We start from the raw sequence: 24540 nt of genomic DNA, 5'->3' as shown, positions 1-24540 counted from the left end.
CAGGAGCCTCAGGGCCACGACGGCAGCTGGAGCTCCTGGTCCAAGTTTGGCTCTTGTTCGCGGACATGCGGAGGCGGAGTTCGCTCCCGCAGCCGTCAATGCAACGACCCTCCGTGAGTGCCGTGCATGTGTTGCTTTGTTGATGGAAAAGATTTGAAAAATGTCAAATTGGCTGTGGACATGATAGACAATGTAGCTTTGCTTTTACCACATTCTTTTTCTCTCCAAACAAGCACATCAGTTCTCCTGGCTTAGGATGAGATATTTTCGAACGGGACCCCTGTTGATATGAGACGATCAAGGCAAAACAAAACATACCCTCTGCGTAGGAGCCTATTGATTTTGATTGGTGCGCAACTCTCGCTCCAGAGCGATAAGCGTTTTCATTTTTTAACTACATTATATCCAGCACTCCACTGAGGGAAAAGGTCGATGTTTCACACACTATTTTACATCCACCTAAAATTATCATTCAAATTCAGAACACTATTGATTTTCATTCTATCCAACCTTGGCCGGTGGTCAAAAGACAGAAAGATCATGTTTATTGTCCCAAATTCGAGCCAATTTTCAGTAATGCCCAGTTCCAGAGTAAGAACACTATTGGTTTTGAACTTCCACAACTTGGATATCGCAATGATCAGAGGGCCTGAAAATCAGGTTTCGTGTTACAAATTCTTACCAAATTACCAGTTAACGTTTAATTCCAGAACCCTATTGATTTTGTACTTCTCCAATCCTGAATGGTGGAATCTGAGGTCAAATTGCACGAAAAAAAAGTCCAGGTTCTTGTGCCAGATTTGAACCGATTGAAATTAATGTCCAGTTCCAGATAAAGAACCCTACTGATTTTGATATTCTAAAAGCGTGGATGTACTGTGGCATCATGAGGTCAAAGGGCACCAAAAGCATGTTTCCTGTCACATATATGAACCGATTTAAATGAATATCCTCTTTCAGAACAAGTTGGAAGGTGGTATTTGAGGACAAAATTAGGGCTGCAACAACTAATCGATTAAATCGATTAAAATCGATTATAAAAATAGTTGGCGATTAATTTAGTCATCGATTCGTTGGATCTATGCTATGGGCATGCGCAGAGGCTACTTTTTTTTAAATTTTTTAATTTTTTATAAACCTTTATTTATAAACTGCAACATTTACAAACAGCTGAGAAACAATAATCAAAATAAGTATGGTGCCAGTATGTTTTTTCCCCCCAATAAAATACTGGAAAGGATAGAAATGTAGTTTGTCTCTTTTATCCGATTATTAATCGATTAATCGAAGTAATAATCAACAGATTGATCGATTATCAAATTAGTTGTTAGTTGCAGCCCTAGACAAAATATAAATTATACTTGTTCCAATAAGTTGGAATGATTGGACAACTATATAGCAAGAACCCTATTGATTTGGATATTTTTAAAACCTTGGATGTAGGTATCGTAAAGTCAAAGGGCCCTAAAAATCAAGTTTCTTGACACAAATTCATACCAAATGACCTGTTAATTCCCAATTCCAGAGAAAGAACCCTATTCATTTTGCACTTCTCCAATCCTGAATGGTGGGTTCTGAGGTCAAATCGCACACACAAAAAAAAATCCAGATTCTTGTCCTAAATTTTAACTGGTCCAGACAAAGAATCCTATTGATTTTGATATTCTGCAAGCTTGGATGTACTGTAGGCATCATGAGGTCAAAAGTCACCAAAAGCATGTTTCCTGTCACATATTGAAATAAATACCCACTTTCAGAGCAAGCACCCAATTGGTTTTTAAAGTCGTAAGGTGGTGTTTGATGTCAAAATTTAAATTATACTTGTTTCAATTGGTTGGAATGATCGCTCAATTACAGAGCTAGGACCTTATTGATTGTTTTTTTCCGAGGTCAAAGGTAAAAACGAACTTCAAACCTTCTTAAATAATCACTGCCGTATTTGGGGTCAGGAACCCTATTAGTTTAGATCACATTCATCCTGATATGGCAGTATCTCATTTCATAGTTCAAAACAATCAATAATTGTGAGTCATTACTTTTTTGGAATCCTATTAAAACCTACACCTATTGATTTCAACCATATATCGCAGGGGGAAATCTATTGATTTTGAATGATGGATACACCTCCAATCAATTTGTAAGCCTGTTTATAAGCTTTATTGATTTTTAATGCTTGGCATCAACACTCTTGACAGGCCGGCCTACGGCGGTCGCGAGTGCCCCGGCTCGGCGTTAGACTACCAGATGTGCAACACGGAGGAGTGCGCCGGGCCCTACGAGGACTTCCGTGCTCAGCAGTGCCTCCAGAGGAGCAACAAATACCACAACAACAAGAAGCACACCTGGCTGCCATACGAGCACCCAGATGGTAACGAGTGACGCTACAGTGTTTTCCGGCGCGACGCTCACGTGCCTTTCTTGTCACGTTTGCAGAGAGTCGCAAGTGTGAGCTGAGCTGTACGTCCAAGGAAACGGGGGAGGTGGTCTTCATGAACCAGGTGATGCACGACGGGACCCGCTGCAGCTACAGTGACCACTTCAGTGTGTGCGCGAGGGGCGAGTGTCTGGTAAGTAAACTGTGTATTTGGTGTTGCTTGTTTTTACCCACAATGCATTTTGCGCTGCCAAGATGTCACTTGACGCATGCCTCGTCCTCTTCAACCTTTTCCATATCACACTGTATAATTCGTACTACATCATAACCTTAATTTAGCATACCAATTAATACATTATCATACCACACTGCAAAAACTGGAATCTAAGTAAGATTAAATATCTCAAATAAGGGTGATATTTGCTTATTTTCTGTCTGATAAGATATTTTTTCTCACTAAGCAGATTTTATGTTAGAGTGTTTTACTTGTTTTAAGTGTTTTGGTCTTAAATGATCTCAGTAAGATATTACAGCGTGTTGCTGAGATTTGATGACCTATATTGAGTAAAACATGCTTGAAACTAGAATATCAACTGTTGCAAAACTGTGTCATCAACACTCACAAGTATAAAACTACCTTTTTTCAAGTAATCATTTCTTACTTCAAGCCTGAAAAAAAAATCATGATTTTGACACAATTGTGTCTCATAATTAAAACAGATGACAGCCAAATGGACTTTGCTGTTTTATTTTCAATGAAACAATAGAAAATACATACTCATATAGTAGTACAGTAAACTGACAGTTAATATGTAAACATTTAACATGTGACATTCCAAACTATTTTGAACAGAAATAGTTCATGCACACACAGATAAATTCTTCAAAATTACAATAAAAAAAAATTCGGCCGGGGGCCGGGCTGTATATATGCATACTAATTGACTGAAAGAGCACGCACTTGGCACAATGATGTCATGTTGTCGATGGAAAAATGCATCTTTAGACCATATGATTTGCCTGAGCGGCTGGTAGACCGCGAGAGTAACAAGCGGTTGCCTTGTTGTCTTTCCATTAAGAAAAATAATTTTTAGTATAAGTTTGCTGGTTTCAAGAAATGTAATGCCGAGCACATATCATTATGTCAAGATCATGGCACTAACATTTACTTAACTTAAGAATATTTTTCAACATATTGAGCAAAAAGGTCTCTTTTTTTTTTTCTACCAAGAAAAGTGCACTTGTTATTAGTGAGAATATTCTTATTTTAAGGTATTTTTGGGTTAATTGAGGTTAGCTAATTTTACTTGTTTTGGAAAGTCTTGACAAGCCAAATGTTCTTGTTCTATTGGCAGATAATTTTGCTTAGTTCAAATAAAATACCCCTAACTTTTGTATTTTTTTTTTTCTTGTTGTTGAACACTGACTTTTTGCAGTGCACATTATAGCATAACATGCCACAGTATATCATACCCTATCATAACCACATAGCATACCTTATCGCAGTGTTTTTCAACCTTTTCTGAGCCATGGCACATTTTTCTCATTACAAAAATCATGAGGCACACCACGAGCAGAAAACGTTAAAAAATTAAACTCAGCAGCCGATATTGACAATAAAAAGTTGTTCTCGCAATTGTTGGATATGAATTCAAACCATAACCAACCATGCATCACTATAGCTCTTGTCTCAAAGTAGGTGTACGGTCATGACCTGTCACATCACGCCGTGACTTATTTGGAGTTTTTTGGTGTTTTTCTGTGTGTAGTGTTTTAGTTCTTGTCTTGCTCTCCTATTTTGTTGTTAATTGTCATGTCATGTATGGATGTACTTTGTGGACGCCGTCTGCTGCTCCACACGCTGTAAGTCTTTGCTGTCGTCCAGCAATCTGTTTTTGTTTACTTTGCAGCCAGTTCAGTTTTAGCTTCGTTTTGCATAGCCATCCCTAAGCTTCAATGTCTTTTGTTTATTTTTGGTTTAAGTATTAGATACCTTTTTACCTGCACACTGCCTCCCGCTGTCGTCTGCACATTGTGATCACGACAAACCATGTTCCCGACATGTACAAAGCACTTTACACGGTTACTCTGCCGAGCTCTAGACAGCACAGACACTCAACAACGGCACATTTGCGGATTATAATTACTGGTTTGCAAAAAATATTTTTAACCCATTTTGGTGAAATTACATATTCTCCCACTGCACACCAGACAATATCTCACGGTACACTAGTGTGCCGCGGCACAGTGGTTGGAAAACACTGACTTATCGTACCAGGGACGGCGTGGCGCAGTGGAAGAATGGCCGTGCGCGACCCGAGGGTCCCTGGTTCAATCCCCACCTAGTACCAACCTCGTCATGTCCGTTGTGTCCTGAGCAAGACACTTCACCCTTGCTCCTGATGGGTGCTGGTTAGCGCCTTGCATGGCAGCTCCCTCCATCAGTGTGTGAATGTGTGTGTGAATGGGTAAATGTGGAAGTAGTGTCAAAGCGCTTTGAGTACCTTGAAGGTAGAAAAGCGCTATACAAGTACAACCCATTTATCATTTATTTATCATTACCATATCACACTGTATCATTCGTACAACATCATAACCTTTAATTAGCATACCAATTAATACATTATCATACCACATCATAGCATAACATGCCACAGCATATCATACCATATCATAACCACATAGCATACCCTATCCTGCCATATCACAGCGTATCATTCATACAACATCAGACTTAGACTTAGACTTAGACTTCCTTTTTATTGTCATTCAAATTTGAACTTTACAGCACAGATAAGAACGAAATTTCGTTACATAAGCTCATGGTAGTGCAGTATAAAAAAGCAATACGGTGCATATATACAGTAAATAAATAAATATATATAAATAATATATAAATATATATATAAAATAGATAAATATATATAAATAAATAAATAGATTACTGTACAGATAAATATATTGCAGTTTTTCACATGCGTCCATCTTTATAGTTGTATGTTATATTGTCTTTTTTATTCCAGCAAGTTAACCCATTTTGGGGGGAGTTTAGGGGATAATTTAATTATGATGTGTTCAAGAGTCTTACGGCCTGAGGGAAGAAGCTGTTACAGAACCTGGAGGTTCTGCTTCGGAGGCTGCGGAACCTCTTTCCAGAGTCCAGCAGTGAAAACAGTCCTTGGTGGGGGTGGGAGGAGTCTTTGCAGATTTTCTGAGCCCTGGTCAGGCAGCGGCTTTTTGCGATCTCCTGGATAGGAGGATGATGATGATCTTTTCCGCCGTCCTCACCACTCTCTGGAGAGACTTCCAGTCTGAGGCGTAATCATAACCCTAAGTTAGCACACCGTGTAATTCATTATCATACCACACCAACTTATAACATATTACAGACTATCATATCATATCATCGCCACATAGCATACCCTTTCGTACCATACCACATCATAACCTTAAAATAGCATACCGTATAATACATTCATCATACAGTACCAGACCATATCATACCATATAACATACCACAACATTCTATACAATGTCATAACAACATAGCACTGCCTATCATACCATATCACAGCATACCATGCCATACCACAACCTTAAAATACCGTACCGTGTATCATCATCAATATACAATACCATAACCTAAAATACCATACCATATAATTATTAACATACCAGACCATATTATGACATATCACAGCATACCATACATATCATAACCTCACAGCATTCTATACCACATCCATCCATCTATTCATTTCCAACCACTTGTCCCTCTCAGGGTTGCGGGGGTTGCTGAAGCCTATCCCAGCTGAACTCGGGCGGAAGGCAGGGTACACTCTAGACACCTCATCGCAGGGTCAACACTGACAGACAGACAACATTCATAATCACATTCACACACCCAATTTTTAATGTTACCAATCTGCCTATTCCCAAGTGCATGTCATACCCTTAAAATAGCATATTGTATAATACATTATCATACCACACCATAGCATTGCATATCACAGAATACCATTCCATATCATAACCACATAGCATACCCTATCAAACCATATCACAGCATACCATACCCCATAACCTTGAAATAGCATAACGTATAATACATTATCGTACCATAACATATCACAGCACACTATATCATTACCACATAGCATACCTTATCATACTATATCACAGCCTACCATACCACATCATAAGCTTAAAATAGCATACAGTGTAAGACACTATCATACAATATCACTGCATAGCATACCATATCTTTTCGCAACATAATACTAGTAAGTAAGTTAGTAAATGTTATTTATAAAGGGCTTTTCACAGATGAAATCACAAAGCGCTGTACAAAACCTAGGTGAAGTAAAACAATTCAATTTAAAACAACAAAGGCAACATCATAAAAAGGATACAAAGTGGATTAAAATGATGGTTAAAAGGTGCATTAACTAACAGCTTTACTGAAAAGAGAAGTTTTCAAATGTTTCTTAAAAGTTTCAACACAGTCAAGATCACGGAGGGACTGGTGTAAATTGTTCCGCAGTCTGGGAGCTATAAACTGCAATGCCAGGTCTCCACGCATTTTATACAGTCTGAAGTCTCTTCAGCGTTGACTTGTTGAAGAGAGTGAAAAGAGAATTGCAATAGTCAATGCGAGACGAAATGAACGCGTGAATGATCATTTCGAGATCCAATTTTGACAACAAATTTCTCTCTTTAGAAATATTTCTGAGATGATTAAAAACTGTTTTTGGTCCGTTGACAACAGTGACCCTCCAAAGTCATGGACTGATCCAACACAAGCCCAAGGCTTCTGAGGCTACTTTTAACAGATGCACCCAGAGCACCAAGGAAGTTCTTGATCAGGGGGATCTTTTTATCGGGAGCAATTCTCAGAGTTTCCGTTTTGTTTGAATTTATCTGGAGGAAATAATGCTACCCTGTATAACCCCACCATAACCATAACCATAACCTCCCCTTCCCTTATATTACCTATTATGTCATAGTATACCATACCATACCATACCATATCATATCAACCTTAACACAGTATATGGTAAATGGTAAATGGGTTATACTTGTATAGCGCTTTTCTACCTTCAAGGTACTCAAAGCGCTTTGACACTATTTCTACATTCACCCATTCACACACACATTCACACACTGATGGCGGGAGCTGCCATGCAAGGCACTAACCACGACCCATCAGGAGCAAGGGTGTCTTGCTCAAGGACACAACAGACGTGACTAGGTTGGTAGAAGCTGGGGATCGGACCAGGAACCCTAAGGTTGCAGGGAGTATACTATATCATGCCGTCCCATATCCTCATCCTAAAATTTTATAGCATACCATACCAAATGAGAACCTTACCCTGGATCTTACCATACTGTACCATAGCACAGCATACCTTATCATAGCATATCTTGCAACAGTATACGATATAATATCCATAACATACTGTTTTTCAAAAATGATTTCTAAACATACATTTGAAAGTAGTTTATTATTTGATGGTTCTCTGCATTTACAAGAAGATAATATTTCATATCATATCTACGCACCATATTTTGTCTTTGCATGCTCACAACCTTGGCTTTGAGACCAGTGCCAACTGACTCTGTTATGACTGCATCCCTGCATCACCAACTTGATGCCTTTTTCCCATAGTTTGAGCGGCCCAGCTCCGTCTATATCGGATACTGTAATCTGGATCACCCACTCCTAATGACCGTCTTTCTCCCTTCCCCCAATTCCCACACTTGGCAGCACGTCGGCTGCGACAAGGAGTTTGGCTCGTACAAAGAGGAGGACAAGTGCGGAGTGTGCGAGGGTGACAACTCGCACTGTCGCACTGTCAAGCTGACGCTCACCAAAACGCCCAAAAAGAACGGTAAAAAAAAACAATGTTTGTATATGTTTGGTCACGATATTGCACATCTAGCCGCTAATATTATTGTGATTACCGTATTTTTTGGAGTATAAGTCGCACCGGAGTATAAGTCGCACCTGCCGAAAATGCGTAATAAAGAAGGAAAAAAATATATATAAGTCGCACTGGTGCCCGGCCAAACTATGAAAAAAACTGCGACTTATAGTCCGAAAAATACGGTAATACATGTTTTCATTTTATATATTTTTTTAATTTTATAGCCATTTTTCATCAACATTTAAAAAATATATACATATATATTTTATTGTGATAGACTATTATTTTTAAATATTCAATCCCAGCTCTTTTTACACTGACTTCAATTTGATCAGATTTAAACACATTTCTTTAACTGAAAGAATTTAAAAATGACAAAACACAACATGTAAAAAACTAATAATAATAAACATACTAAACAATGACGGGAAGAAAATTGACACATAATAATAATAACATTATCATAATAAGAACGATGATTATAAGAAAAAATAAATAATTAAATACAATTAAAAAATAAAGCAATCATAGCTATTAGCTAGAGACAATAAATACAGGCAGAAAAACAAAATTAAGTTACACAAAATAAACAAATACAATATAATATTGATAAAGACACTGAAAGCTAATAATACATTAAGAATAGCGAGAGAAAATAAAACAACACAAATAACAAAACAAGATAGAATACAATAATTACACTAATAGTTAATAATAAAACAGATTTCAATAATTATAGAAAATAAATTATACAACTCAAAATAATAAATACATACAAGTAGGAAGAGACAATAAAACAACAGAAAAACAATAAAAAAATAAATAACAAAAAAATAATAATACTGATAGTTGATTATAATAAAAATGTAATAATGATAGAAAATAGATCATATAACAGAAAAAATTATGCAAAAAAGTAGGAAGAGACAATACATCAAAACAGAAAAACACTAATAAACAATAACAATAATAAAAAATAATTAATGACACTGATAGTTTATAATAATAAAAATATAATAATGTAAAAAAAATAATAATAATAATAATAATACATAAAAGTAGGAAGAGACAATAAAAAAACAATATAACAAATGGCAAACAATTATAAGAACAATTTAAATAATGTCACCAATAGTTAAGTAAATAACTGTAAAATAAAATTAAAAAAACTGTAGCAGTAAAACAAGTGGATAAAATCAGCACAGATGGCATGTACTGAAAAACTGACCTTCACGCTAAAGGAGAGCAAGTGCTTATGTCGTTATTACACCAGAGGCAATTATTGAGACAATGATCTCCTCACAATGTGACGACAGGCACCCTGCTTTTTGTCTCGTTAGGAATTCTGAAAATGTTCGACATCCCTGTCGGAGCCCGTCACATCGTCATCGAGGAGAACGACACCTCCCCACATCTAATTGGTAAGTGGGTTGACATGGACTCATCCAAAGGTCACAATAAAGCTGTCATGTGCGACCGCCAAATGGCTGGACTTGACATTCAGTCATGGATAATCCTTCTCGCACCTGATATTAAAGACTAATAGTGAGATTCTCACATTTGCCTTCACTCTTTCTTCAACGTTCTTCACCTGCCAATATGAGAAAAAAGTAAAGTAGTAGTCAGGGCCTCAGGGCCATAGTTTAGTTTATTTCTAATATGTTTAACATTAAAGAACCTCACTTGTTTACTTTTGTACATTCCAACATGTCTGCAAAGTAGTAGGAAGAAACAAAGCTAATATAGTATTTCCCCTTCTCTGTGTTTTACAAAGTGTCATCTGTTTGCTTCTTCAAGTCTTTTGTACCATTTAAGAACATTCCAACAGAACAAACCGTACCTTGAAGTGCCATAATGAGCTCTGTGGAGCTTTAAAGGGGTAGAAAAGACCTCTCTCTGTGTCGTAAAGCCATGGAAACGCAGCGATATGAGCAAAAGCCTCTTAGACATTCTTCCCCGCTGTGTTTGGTGGCTCTAAAAACGCAGGGACAGTTTTAGGAAGAATTCATTGTGTGCGATACAAACGAGGACACTTTTTTTTCCGACAGCCGTGAAGAATCAAGTTACCGGCAATTTCATCCTTAATGCCAAAAGTGAAGACGCGGAGTCAAAGACTTTCATCGAGAACGGTTTACAATGGAACTACACCATTGAGAGCAACGGCAAAGAGACCCTACGGACGTCCGGCCCTCTGCATGAAGGCATCTTAGTGCTGGTGAGCCCTCCGACGTTCTCAATTAACGACACAACGGCTCATCTTTACTTTTCTTATGTTATCAGGTAATTTCGCGTGAAGAGGAGGCAAAGATCAGCTTGACGTATAAGTACATCATACATGAGGACCTGCTGCCTCTCATCACTAACAACAACATCCTCCTGGCCGAGTTGGACACGTACGAATGGGCGCTAAAAAGCTGGTCGCAGTGCTCCAAACCTTGCGGCGGAGGTCAGTGGTCAACTCCAGTCACGACTTTCACAAGAACGTGGACAAACAATACACTGCATCTGGAAAGTATTCAGTGTTTCACTTTGTTCACATTTTGTTATATTACAGCCTTATTCCAAAATGGAAAAAAATAATGTTGTCCTCAGAATACACCATAATGACAATGTGAAAAACATTTTTTTCATTTAATAAATCTAAAAAATCCCAAAAAAACAACACATGTACAAACCCCGTTTCCATATGAGTTGGGAAATTGTGTTAGATGTAAATATAAACTGAATACAATGATTTGCAAATCCTTTTTCAACCCATATTCAATTGAATGCACTACAAAGACAAGATATTTGATGTTCAAATTTCATGGCTGCAACACGTGCCAAAGTAGTTGGGAAAGGGCATGTTCACCACTGTGTGACATGGCCTTTCCTTTTAACAACACTCAGTAAACAAAATTATTTCCCATTCTTGCTTGATGTACAGCTTAAGTTGTTCAACAGTCTGGGGGTCTCCGTTGTGGTATTTTAGGCTTCATAATGCGCCACACATTTTCAATGGGAGACAGGTCTGGACTACAGGCAGGCCAGTCTAGTACCCGCACTCTTTTACTATGAAGCCACGTTGATGTAACACGTGGCTTGGCATTGTCTTGCTGAAATAAGCAAGGGCGTCCATGGTAACGTTGCTTGGATGGCAGCATATGTTGCTCCAAAACCTGTATGTACCTTTCAGCATTAATGGTGCCTTCACAGATGTGTTAGTTACTCATGTCTTGGGCACTAATGCACCCCCATACCATCACAGATGCTGGCTTTTCAACTTTGCGCCTATAACAATCCGGAAGGTTCTTTTCCTCTTTGGTCCGGAGGACACGACGTCCACAGTTTCCAAAAACAATTTGAAATGTGGACTCGTCAGACCACAGAACACTTTTGCACTTTGTATCAGTCCATCTTAGATGAGCTCAGGCCCAGCGAAGCCGACGGCATTTCTGGGTGTTGTTGATAAATGGTTTTTGCCTTGCATAGGAGAGTTTTTACTTGCACTTACAGATGTAGCGACCAACTGTAGTTACTGACAGTGGGTTTCTGAAGTGTTCCTGAGCCCATGTGGTGATATCCTTTACACACTGATGTCGCTTGTTGATGCAGTACAGCCTGAGGGATCGAAGGTCACGGGCTTAGCTGCTTACGTGCAGTGATTTCTCCAGATTCTCTGAACCCTTTGATGATATTACGGACCGTAGATGGTGAAATCCTTAAATTCCTTGCAATAGCTGGTTGAGAAAGGTTTTTCTTAAACTGTTCAACAATTTGCTCACGCATTTGTTGACAAAGTGGTGACCCTCGCCCCATCCTTGTTTGTGAATGACTGAGCATTTCATGGAATCTACTTTTATACCCAATCATGGCACCCACCTGTTCCCAATTTGCCTGTTCACCTGTGGGATGTTCCAAATAAGTGTTTGATGAGCATTGCTCAACTTTATCAGTATTTATTGCCACCTTTCTCAACTTCTTTGTCACGCGTTGCTGGCCTCAAATTCTAAAGTTAATGATTATTTGCAAAAAAAAAAAAAAGTTTATCAGTTTGAAAATCAAATATGTTGTCTTTGTAGCATATTCAACTGAATATGGGTTGGAAATGATTTGCAAATCATTGTATTCCGTTTATATTTACATCTAACACAATTTCCCAACTCATATGGAAACGGGGTTTGTACATAAGTATTCACACTTTACTCAATACTTTATTGATGCACCTTTGGCAGCAATTACAGCCTCAAGTCTTTTTGAATACGATGCCACAAACTTGGCACACCTATCTTTGGGCAGTTTAGCACATTCCTCTTTGCCACACCTCTCAAGCTCCCTCAGGTTGGATAGGATATGTCGGTGTTCATCCAGGATGTCTCTGTACATTGCTGCATTCATTTTAGTCTAGTCAGGGTGGTGACCAAGAACCCGATGGTCACTTTGTCAGAGCTACAGCATTCCTCTGTGGATAGATGAGAGAACCTTCCAGAAGGACAACAATCTCTACAGCAAACCACCAATCAGGCCAGACAGAAGCCATTTTTTACAAAAAAAGTTTGCCAAAATGCACCTAAAATACTCCGACCACGAGAAACACAATTCTCTGGTCTGATGAGACGAAGATTGAACTCTAGGACTTAGACAAACTTTAATGATCCACAGGGGAAATTGCCATCATGTTTAAAGGAAACCAGGAACCGCTCATTACCAACCCAATACTTTCCCTACAGTAAAGCATGGTGGTGCAATGCAAAAAGTCAGTGTTCAAAAACAAGAAAAAAAAATACAAAAATTAGAGGTATTTTATTTGAACTAAGCAAAATTATCTGCCAATAGAACAAGAAAATTTGGCTTGTCAATACTTTCCAAAACAAGTAAAATGAGCTTACTTCAATGAACCCAAAAATACCTTAAAATAAGAATATTCTCACTAATAACAAGTGCACTTTTCTTGGTAGAAAAAAAAAAAAAAAAAAAAAAAAAAAGAGAACTTTTTGCTCGATATGTTGAAAAATATTCTTAAATTAAGTAAATGCTAGTGCCATTATCTTGACATAATGATATGCGCTTGGCATTACATTTCTTGAAACCAGCAAATTTATACTAAAAACTAATGTATTGTTCTTAATGGAAAGGCAACAAGGCAACCCCCTCGGGGTCTACTAGCCGCTCAGGGAAATCATATTGTCTAAAAATGCATTTTTCCATCGATAACATGACATCATCGCGCCAAGTGCGTGCTCTTTCAGTCAATTAGTGCGCATATATACAGCCTGGCCCCCGGCCAAAAATGTTTTAATTGTAATTTTGAAGAATTCATCTGAATCTGCATGAACTATTTCTGTTCAAAAATGTTAGAAATGTCACATCTTAAATGTTTAAATATTAACTGTCAGTTTGCTGTACTGTGCCAACTGTACTACTACATGAGTACCTATTTTCTATTGTTTCATTGAAAATAAAACAGCAAAGTCCATTTGGCTGTCATCCGTTTTAATTATGAGACAAAATTGTGTCAAAGTCAAGATTTTTTTTTTTCATGCTTGAATTAAGAAATTATTATGTTAAAAAAGTAGTTTTATATTCTATATATTAAACTAAATATTCTAATTTCAAGCATGTTTTACTCAAAAAAGGTCATAAAATCTCAGCTACAAGCTGTAATATCTTACTGAGATCATTTAGGACCAAAACCCTTAAAACAAGTAAAACACTCTGCTTAGTGAGAAGAATGATCTTATCAGACAGAAAATAAGCAAATATCACCCTTATTTGAGATATTCAATCTTACTTAGATTTCAGTTTTTGCAGTGTGGCAGCAGCATGCTGTGGGGATGATTGTCAGCGGCAGGCAGACTTGTCAGTATAGAGGGGAAGATGACTGCAGCAATGTACGGAGACACTTGTCATTCAACCTGATGGAGTTTGAGAGGTGCTGCAAAGAGGAATGGGCGAAACTGCCCAAAGATAGATGTGTCAAGCTTGTGACATCGCATTCAAAAAGACTTAAGTATTATCTGCAAACGTGTATCCCAATCTGTGCGCGTGTACTCCAATTCGCATACGTGTTTACTAATTTGTGCGTCTGTATATCAATCAAAGTGTGTGTATGCAGAACCGCGTACGTGTGTTTTAAGTTGTTTGTCTGTCTCTAATCAGAAGGAACCCTCAATTACACGCACGCACTTCTGAATGTACACGCACAAGTTGTATTGCGCGCTCACAAATCTAGATGTGCCTGCTCAAATCGTACACAGCAGAAGTGTCGCAAAAGTCTCGTGTAAAAAAGACAGCCAATAGAGGGTTGCAGCTTCTCGCAGATCATAGATACGCTCGCGCAGATTGTATTACACGCATGCGTTTCTGAATGTGCGCACAAGTTGTATTACACGCTCACGAATCTGGATGCGCGTTCTCAAATCTTACACGGCAGAAGTCACGTGTAAGTAGACAACCTATTAAGGGGTATTTCTGATTAGGGATAAACAGACTACTTACACTGCAAAAAGTCAGTGTTCAAAAACAATTTAAAAAAAAATACAAAAATTAGGGGTATTTTATTTGAACTAAGCTAAATTATCTGCCAATAGAACAAGAAAATTCGACTTGTCAAGACTTTTCAAAACAAGTAAAATTAGCTAACCTCAATGAACCCAAAAATACCTTAAAATAAGTATATTCTCACTAATAACGAGTGCACTTTTCTTGGTAGAAAAAAAAAAAGAGATTTTTTTTGCTCAATATGTTGAAAAATATTCTTAAATTAAGTAAATGCTAGTTCCATTATCTTGACATAATGATATGCGCTCGGCATCATGATTTTTTTTTCATGCTTGAAGTAAGAAATTATTACTTTATAAAAAGTTGTTTTATACTTGTGAGTGTTGATGACACAGCTTTGCATCAGTTGATATTCTAGTTTCAAGCATGTTTTACTCAATATAGGTCAAAAAGCTGTAATATCTTACTGAGATAATTTAGGACCAAAACCCTTAAAACAAGTAAAACACTAACATAAAATCTGCTTAGTGAGAAGAATTATCTTATCAGACAGAAAATAAGCATATATCACCCTTATTTGAGATATTTAATCTTACTTACGCGGATCTAAAACACTCGTACGCGGTTCTAAAAGACTCGTACGCAGATCTAAAACACTCGTACGCAGATCTAAAACACTCGTACGCAGATCTAAAACACTTGTACGCAGATCTAAAACACTCGTACGCAGATCTAAAACACACGTAAGCGGATATGAATACACACGCTCGGATTGATATACAGACACACAAATTAGTACGCACGCACGCGAATTGGATTAGATGCGCACAGATTGAGATACACGTTCCATACTTCCATACTTGAGACTGTAATCGCTTTTAAAGGCGCATCAGCAAAGTATTGACCAAAGGCTGTGAATACTTATGTACATGTGGTTTCTTAGTTTTTAATTTTTTATAAATTTGCTGAATTAAAACAAAATCACATTGTCAGTATGGGGTATCATCTGTTGAATTTTGAGAACAAAAAATGAATGTATTCCATTTTAGAATAAGGCTGTAAAATAACAAAATGTGGGAAGTGACACCCTGTAAATACTTTAAAGTTGCACTGTATATACATTGAGTCCATCTAAAATGTAATTCTTCATTTTGGACAACTATGCACTAAGCAACGCTCTTAGAAGTATGTTTAGATCAGACTTGGGCAAATTAAGGCCCGGGGGCCACATGCGGCCCGTTAAGCTTTTCAATCTGGCCAGCCGGACATTCCCACATAATTTTTTTAGATCTTTAAGATGTAAAGTGTAGCTGCCATTATGATGTGCACTGATGTTTTCAAATGACCGTAAGTCTTGAACGATACAAAGTATTTCAATGCTTGGAAACTGCCCTTTTGCATGATATACTAGTTACTATGGTAATCTAATTAGTTACTATGGTAATTTCATTAGTTACTATGGTAATGTAAGTCACAGCAGCTCAGACAAGGCACCAAGCAGTGTGGGTGGGGAGCGTTTCTGCAGAGTGTTTCCAGAGCGATCCTGAAATGTGGGTGTCAGGGACAGACGCGGAAAGAGATTTTTACCACAAAGTTCTAAAGCTTAGTGATGTATCAGATGTATCAGATTGTAGTTTTTTTTGTTTACCCTTCACGTTCATATTTAGCTGTTTGTTGCATTTTTGTTGTGTTTCGCTTGATTGTAAAATATGTGGATGGAGAGGGGGTGTGACATTCATATGTTGTCAATATTCAGTGTTTTATCCTTCATAGTTAATATTGTGAATCCCACATTATTTATTTTCATGTACATTCTGGGTGTCTCATTCATTAAAAATGTTTTTTTAATTCCATTCTGTTTTTTCAGGCGGTCTGTCATAGCGTTTTTAGTATTCAATCAGACTTTTTTGTGAGGTTTTGCATTAGTGTTCCTAAAAATAGATATACCGGCCCCCAGACACATTTTTTTCTCTAAATTGTGTCAAAATAATTGCCCAGACCTGGTTTATATGAGTTTGGTGCAGAAGAAGGCCCTCAAACACCTTTGAGACAAACTAGAATGGAGATTAGCAAAGAACCAGAATCTCTATTTTAGGTCCATATCTTGTAGTCAGTCTTCCCAAAGCTGTTGAAGGCACTTCATTTTCCTAACAGACAAAGCAAGGGCTGTAAAGAGGCATATTTGGATGAGTCTGGTGTAAAAGAAGAAAGGGTTGTTTACGGTAAACTGGTTTGTCAAGTGAGCGATTCAGCTGCATAGGTAGCAGCCTATGTTCCCCCTAAATTTTCACATGTCTGAAAAAACACACAAACTCTCTGAGCAACATCACACATGCACACTGTGACCACATCAGTGTCACACCTGTACCAAAGCTGACATAAGTTAAATGTAAATAAATGTCAAATAACAGCAATCTTTCCCATTACATTATTTACTAATATAAATGATTTGGCCCACTTATTTTTCATGAGCTGTACTGTATGTTGTATATCTGGTTGGGGGTCCTGCTGTGGAAAACTTTGAGACATGTACCCCTTTCAGAGATGACATTTTGTTCACCTTAAAACGTTCACATTTTGCACAATGAGATGTGTGCTGTAGCACAATCATGGGATAAAGTGTATAGTTTCTTGTCTGTAAAATACATCATTACACAGTTTTTATTAGCATGTCTGTATATGATTAATTCCCATAATTTAAAATGTTTTAATTCACGACACTATATTAAACGGAAATGTGATTTGCATTTGATCTCACATTTTGGGGACTTAGGCAGATCCCAAATAGATATTAGCAGGTACCAGAGGTGGGACCAAGTCATTGTTTTGCAAGTCACAAGTAAGTCTCAAGTCTTTGCCCTCAAGTCCGAGTCAAGTCCCGAGTCAAGACAGGCAAGCCTCGAGTCAAGTCCAAAGTCAAGACTGGAAAGTCTCAAGTCAAGTCCTAAGTCCTGCATTTTGAGTTTCGAGTCCTTTCAAGTCCTTTTAACCACAGACTAATATATTAACACAGATTGTGTATGCTTTTCAAACGCTGTATTTATTTATTAAAACAAGTGCATTTTAAATTGCAGGAAAGAAAATTGTGCTGACATTGCACTTTATAATAGCACTATTAACCAGTCATTTTAAACATTAACTCATTCCTTTACAGAACAAACACATTGAAAAATAAAGTGCAAATGTACTTATTTGTACAAAAGTGTTAACATTGAAAAAACATGACATATACGTGAACATAACAAAAAAGTTGTACTTTTTATATGTCAGGGCCCTATGCTGCATTGCATTTGCAAAAGACCAAATTAGCCAAGAGTCTGTCAGTCATTTGTGCACGATGGGGGCGTAGTATGATGCCACCATGGCTGAAAACTCGCTCCACTGGAGCACTGGAGGCAGGCACTGCCAAGACTCTCATGGCCACTCGGAACAGTGAAGGAAGAGTCTTCATGTTCAATGCCCAGAACAAAAGGGGGGAGAGAGTTGTTTTGGGTTGGTGCACTACTTGTAAGTGTATCTTGTGTTTTTTATGTTGATTTAATTAAAAAAAGAAAAAAAAAAATTATTTCTTGTGCGGCCCGATACCAATCGATCCACGGACCAGTACCGGGCCGTGGCCCGGTGGTTGGGGACCACTGAGGGAAACAACCAACAGTATGTCAGAAAGCTAGCTAAAACGGTACACATATTCATAATATAGTATACATTTTAACTGACCTTTATTTTACTATTTTTGTCTTTTTTTAGGTGGCTAAAATACGCGGTGCTGCTGACCGCCGTCTAACGTTACGTGTGATATATTGACTAACGTAACCCTGCTTAAAAAAAATCACTGAACAAAAAGTATGAATAAGGTAGTGAACTGCAACAGATTCCCGTGTTTGCAATAACGTTATAACGTTAGCAGTGAGTTTACAGCCTCACTGATTTAACTACACAGCAAATAAAAGTCACGTTACTTAGCCAATAAACGTTATCTTACATTCAAAACTTACCGTTCTTTGTGCAACTTCAAATGCCGGACGAAGTTGGAAGTTGTTGCCTCTCCATCAGTAATTTTCGAACCGCATGTGTTGCATACTGCAAACCGTTTTGTGTTGACCACCTCGTAATTTTTATACCCAAACAAAATTATTTTAGGTATCATTTTTTGTTCACTGGCGTGTGGTTTGGACATGTCTTCTTCGTTGGTTGTCCTGCAATTTGATTGGATGAATGCTGTGTGATGAAAACAAAGTAGATCTAATTTGATTGGCTGTTGTACTGAGACCACACCAGCTGACACACGCAACGCTGATAGACAAGTACACAATGAAAAATACGGAGTGCTCCCGAATAACTTTTTCATCTTTGGGTTTTGGGGAAAGTAGCAAGTCATGTCAAGTCATGTCAATTCAAAAGGCTCAAGTCCAAGTGAAGTCACAAGTCATTGATGTTAAAGTCTAAGTCGAGTTGCAAGTCTTTTTACATTTTGTCAAGTCGAGTCTAAAGTCATCAAATTCATGACTCGAGTCTGACTCGAGTCCAAGTCATGTGACTCGAGTCCACACCTCTGGCAGGTACCAATAGGCAAGAAAAGTTGTTTTTGCATAATAGGGACCTTTTGAAACAACGCGAGAGCCAAGGCTGCCCGCTAAATAATTACCCCGGATTTTCACGAGATACAAAACGGCTGTTGAACGGCAACACAACGGACCGTCTCCGTGCTTCACCACCCATCAATTCCTACCCGTGGGTGTCTGTGACGTGGAAAATGCGACAGTTTTGCTCTGCAGAAAGGCCCCTCTGAGGTCCCCAATTAGCCTGTAAAAGGTTTTTTTGATTTTTGGACCTCTAGAATCAGCATGTCATCATCCATCTTGTCAACAAGGGGAAATTAAGTCTTCAAACCTTTGACAAGTTGACTTCATTCTAAGAGCAGCTTAAATTACACCGGCTATTTACTTTTCAATGATTGGACTGAAAGCCAAGACTTCTATTCCTTTTTATCTATACATTAAATTTGATCATTTTTATATCATCTAATCAAACAAAAATATGAAAAAAATGTATTCAGCAGGTCTTTTTTTGGTCCGTGTCTAAAAATAAATATATTCAACATGTGATTCTGTTGTACAGGATCTTTGGGTTTATACAATATGTTGTGTTTTACAAATTTGAAAATACTGCTCGCATGTCATTTTTATAGAATGTACATTTTTATATTGGAAGATCAATGTGCCTGTGGTGTTCTCATTCCAGGTTCATGGCATTCAACAGATCACTTAATGTTTGGCCTTTTGTCCAGGTAGTTTTCATCAGTTCATGCTCATAGACTTGGCTTGGACAGATCTACTCTGAGCGCTTAGTGCCAAGGTCCCAACTATTCATCCTCTAACATGACGAAAAGCATATGCACATGAAAGAATGGTTTTGTTCTTTTGTGCTGTAAAAAAAAGAATATGTCCATCAACAAATGTTATCCATAGAATCAAATCTTTCATAGACCGTATCAAATCGCTTATACGGTGTATCGAATCTTATCACATCGTTATGTTTTTTCAAATATATTGTTTTTTAATCGTGTTATAACACATGCATCTAGATGCGTACCTAATCGGCCATCACATAGAGATGTAGAACCCTAGAAGAAGGCCATCAAACACATTTAGGAAGAGCTCAAACTGAGATTAGGGCAGAACTGGGACCTATCTCAGGTCTCACACATTTGAAATCTTGCATAAAGTCTTCCCAGAAGTGTCAAGAGATATTGGAAGGGACTTGTTCCCTAGTTCACAATGCAAGGTCCGTAAATAGGCATGTTTGGATGAAGTCTGGTAAAGAAAAAGTGCAGCAAATCTTGCAAATCTCATAGAAAAGCCATGCCTGAAGATTGGAAGTTATTGAACTGAACGGTATCTATTCCGGTCTATTCGCAATTGAGGCTTTTCTATGAACAAAACCTGGTATTATGAGGTACCAGTCAAGCACATTTAAGACAATGGGGCTAGAAATGACAGAAATAAACACATAGCCAAACTATTATACTACTGTCCCGATTTCACAATGCCCTCAGTCTCCTCTTGGATAAAACTAACCCAATTGATATTTTTTAAGAACCCTATTAGACCACGGGCCATTGCTCACTTCACAGCTTTTTTTAGTGTACCATGGTTTAAATCAAATTTCTTCCTCCTTACAGGCATACAGTACACAAAACATGGATGCAAGAGGAAGAGTGACAGCCGCTTGGTCCATCGCAACTTTTGCGAGACCAGCAAGAAGCCCAAACCCATCCGCAAGCGTTGCAACATCCAGGAGTGCAGCCAGCCAACGTAAGTGAGCCCTGGCCGGGCTGTGATAAATGCACATGGAATAGCCTTGGACAGAACCAACGAGGAGGTTCTCTGTCGCTGGACAGGTGGGTGGTGGACGAGTGGAGTGCGTGCAGCAAGACATGCGGGAAGCAGGGCTACCAGACTAGGGTGGTGCAGTGCATGCAGGCGCTGCACAATGGCACCAACCGGCCCGTCCACAGCAAACACTGCGCCGAGGACAGGCCGGAGCCCAGGAGGATCTGTAATAACACGGCATGTCCTGCACAGTGGAGGACTGGGGCATGGTCTCAGGTAAGCCAAACACGACTACTTCTTGCTATAATGCTATACTGTATATTCATACTGTAGATAAATGCTTAAAACTGACTGCTAGAGTGCTGACTGGACCTAGATTATGCTGACCAGATACTCTTCCATCCTGGATGGGTCAAAAGCTGTTGAACTGAACAGTCACTACCTACTCATAGTGGACATTTTTTAATTGGGAAAAAACATACACCACGAGGTACTACAATAAATTGGCTAAATATATGTTTTTTATTTTTGGGTAAACATTTCTTGTTATAAATGCTGACCGCTAGAGTGCGGACTAGAAACTTCTCCCAGATGAGTCAAAAGCTGTTTAAATGAACACTACCCAATCACAATAGACACGTTTTTTAATTTTCAAAACCAGGTACTACTAACTAAGTACTTTAAAAATGGTCTTAAAAAATGAATGTTGGATTACTGACTGCTAGAGTGTTGAATAGAAAACTCTTACAGTGCCAACTTATACACTGCAAAAAGTCAGTGTTCAAAAACAAGAAAAAAAAAATACAAAATTAGGGGAATTTTATTTGAACTAAGCAAAATGATCTGCCAATAGAACAAGAAAATTTGGCTTGTCAAGACTTTCCAAAACAAGTAAAATTAGCTAACCTCAATGCACCCAGAAATACCTTAAAATAAGTATATTCTCACTAATAACAACTGCACTACTATATGAGTACGTATTTTCTATTGTTTCATTAAAAATAATACAGCAAAGTCAATTTGGCTGTCATCTGTTTTAATATGAGACACAATTGTGTCAAAGTCATGATTTTTTTTTTCATGCTTGAAATAAGAAATTATTACTTTAAAAAAGTACTTTTATACTTGTGAGTGTTGATGACACAGCTTTGCAACAGTTGATATTCTAGTTTCAAGCATGTTTTACTCAATATAGGTCATAAAATCTCAGCTACAAGCTGTAATATCTTACTGAGATAATTTTGGACCAAAACCCTTAAAACAAATACAATCTGCTTAGTGAGAAGAATTATCTTATCAGACAGAAAATAAGCAAATATCACCCTTATTTGAGACATTTAATCTTACTTAGATTTCAGTTTTTGCAGTGAATTGACACCTTCCAACCGACAAAAACATCAGGTGCCACAGATAGGCTATATTCTGGTTGTTAGAGCACTGACTGCTTGATGAAAAAGTTCCACATATGTCCAATCCAGTACCTTTGTGCCCTGACGCTTTATATGTCATCCATTTGTCACTCAATTCATCAGAGTTCAATTAACATCTATTTTTATGTGATGTGATAGTGCTCGGTCTCCTGCGGGGAGGGCATCCAGCAAAGGCAGGTGGTGTGCAAGACCAGCAACAACACCGCAGGCGACTGTGAGGGCGACAAGCCGGAGACGGTCCTCATTTGCAAGATTAGCCCTTGTCCAGGTAATTGATGGAGGCACACTGAGCCTCATTGGCAATGCACAACTCCACTTACTTTTTCATATTTCCTGTACCTCATGAAGTGGAGTCCGTAATGGAGTTGATTGGTTTCAGAGAGAACGGTTTCAGAGTTGATTATGATACAACTGATGGGGAGAAAATTAAGTGAGCTGTAATGATATATGGAACGCCTGTCGGTGTTGTTTGTGCGGGCCAAATTGGTCCAGTTGTCCTACTTTGTCCACATTTGATTCTGTGCACTTCTCTTCTTGAAGGGCTGCACACAAAAAGGTGGACATTTGCCTAAACATGCACTTCTACTGTATTGGACTGACTTGAAATTTCTCACTCAGCTTTACCAAAATGTAGCTTGTTTAGCCGAATCACCGAGAAATTTGATATACAATTTTAGTTGATTGATAAGCACATGAGTGTATAATTCTAGCAAGTATAGTCGGAAAACATGGCGGCCATCAAGCAAAACACGCTGGACTTTGCAACACATTTTTTTGCAAGTCATTAATGATTTTAATTATGATTATGCAATTTTGAGGATATCTTTGATTGATGGATTGAGACTTTTATTAGTAAGTTGCACAGTGAAGTACATATTCCGTACAATTGACCACTAAATGGTAACACCCAAATAAGTTTTTCAACTTGTTTAAGTCGGGGTCCACTTAAATTGATTCATGATACAGATATATACTATCATATATAATATCATCATAATACAGTCATCACACAAGATAATCATCAGGGTGTATACATTGAATTATTTACATTATTTACAATCCGGGGTGTGGAGGGGGGGGGTTAGGTTTGGTTGTTATCATCAGTCATCAACAATTGAGAACAGAGAAATGGATATTGAAACAGTGTAGGTCTGACTTGGTAGGATATGTACAGCAAGTAGTGGACATAGAAAGAGAGAGAGAGAGAGATCAGAAGGCATAAGAAAAATATCTACATTTGATTATTTACATTTGATTATTAAAGGGGAACATTATCACAATTTCAGAATTGTTAGAACCTTTAAAAATCAGTTCCCAGTGGCTTATTATATTTTTCGAAGTTTTTTTCAAAATTTTACCCATCACGCAATATCCCTAAAAAAAGCTTCAATGTGCCTGATTTTAACCACCCTTCCATTTTCCTGTGACGTCACATAGTGAAGCTAACACAAACAAACATGGCGGAAAGAACAGCAAGCTATAGCGACACTAGCTCGGATTCGGACTCGGATTTCAGCGGCTTAAGCGATTCAACAGATTACGAATGTATTGAAACGGATGGTTGTAGTGTGGAGGCAGGTAGCGAAAACGAAATTGAAGAAGAAACTGATGCTATTGAGCCAAATCGGTTTGAACCGTATGCAAGCGAAACCGGCGAAACCGACGAAAACGACACGACAGCCAGCGAAACGGGAGAAATCGAGGACGAATTCGGCGATCGCCTTCTAACCAACGATTGGTATGTGTTTGTTTGGCATTAAAGGAAACTAACAACTATGAACTAGGTTTACAGCATATGAAATACATTTGGCAACAACATGCACTTTGAGAGTGCAGACAGCCCAATTTTCATCAATTAATATATTCTGGAGACATACCCTCATGTCAGCAGGCCAGGGAAGCTAGGGTCGATATTATTCTCTTGATCATCTTCGGGACGGTGTGAGCCAAGACATCCAGGGGGTTTAGCTCGCTCGTCTGCGGGAACAAACTGCCGC

General features: G+C 38.1%; 1 protein-coding gene across 2 annotated transcripts in view; it reads left to right on the top strand.

Moving 5' to 3' along the window:
- adamts14 (ADAM metallopeptidase with thrombospondin type 1 motif, 14) overlaps positions 1–24540 on the top strand; it is a 101230-nt gene that overhangs the window by 71845 nt on the left and 4845 nt on the right. For both annotated transcript variants that reach the window (XM_061966575.2, XM_061966573.2), the window contains exons 11-20: positions 1–113; positions 2196–2368; positions 2434–2567; positions 8142–8265; positions 9642–9722; positions 10350–10516; positions 10582–10747; positions 20963–21095; positions 21182–21389; positions 22682–22811. The exon at positions 1–113 is cut by the window's left edge and continues 36 nt beyond it. In XM_061966575.2, the coding sequence (XP_061822559.2) occupies positions 1–113; positions 2196–2368; positions 2434–2567; positions 8142–8265; positions 9642–9722; positions 10350–10516; positions 10582–10747; positions 20963–21095; positions 21182–21389; positions 22682–22811 (1429 nt within the window). The remainder of the gene's footprint in view (positions 114–2195; positions 2369–2433; positions 2568–8141; positions 8266–9641; positions 9723–10349; positions 10517–10581; positions 10748–20962; positions 21096–21181; positions 21390–22681; positions 22812–24540) is intronic.

This window comes from Nerophis lumbriciformis, linkage group LG11, assembly GCF_033978685.3.
Source record: "Nerophis lumbriciformis linkage group LG11, RoL_Nlum_v2.1, whole genome shotgun sequence".
NCBI lineage: Eukaryota > Metazoa > Chordata > Actinopteri > Syngnathiformes > Syngnathidae > Nerophis > Nerophis lumbriciformis.
The sequence above is the reverse complement of the archived record's forward strand: the minus strand, read 5'-3'. Positions and strand labels throughout refer to the sequence as shown.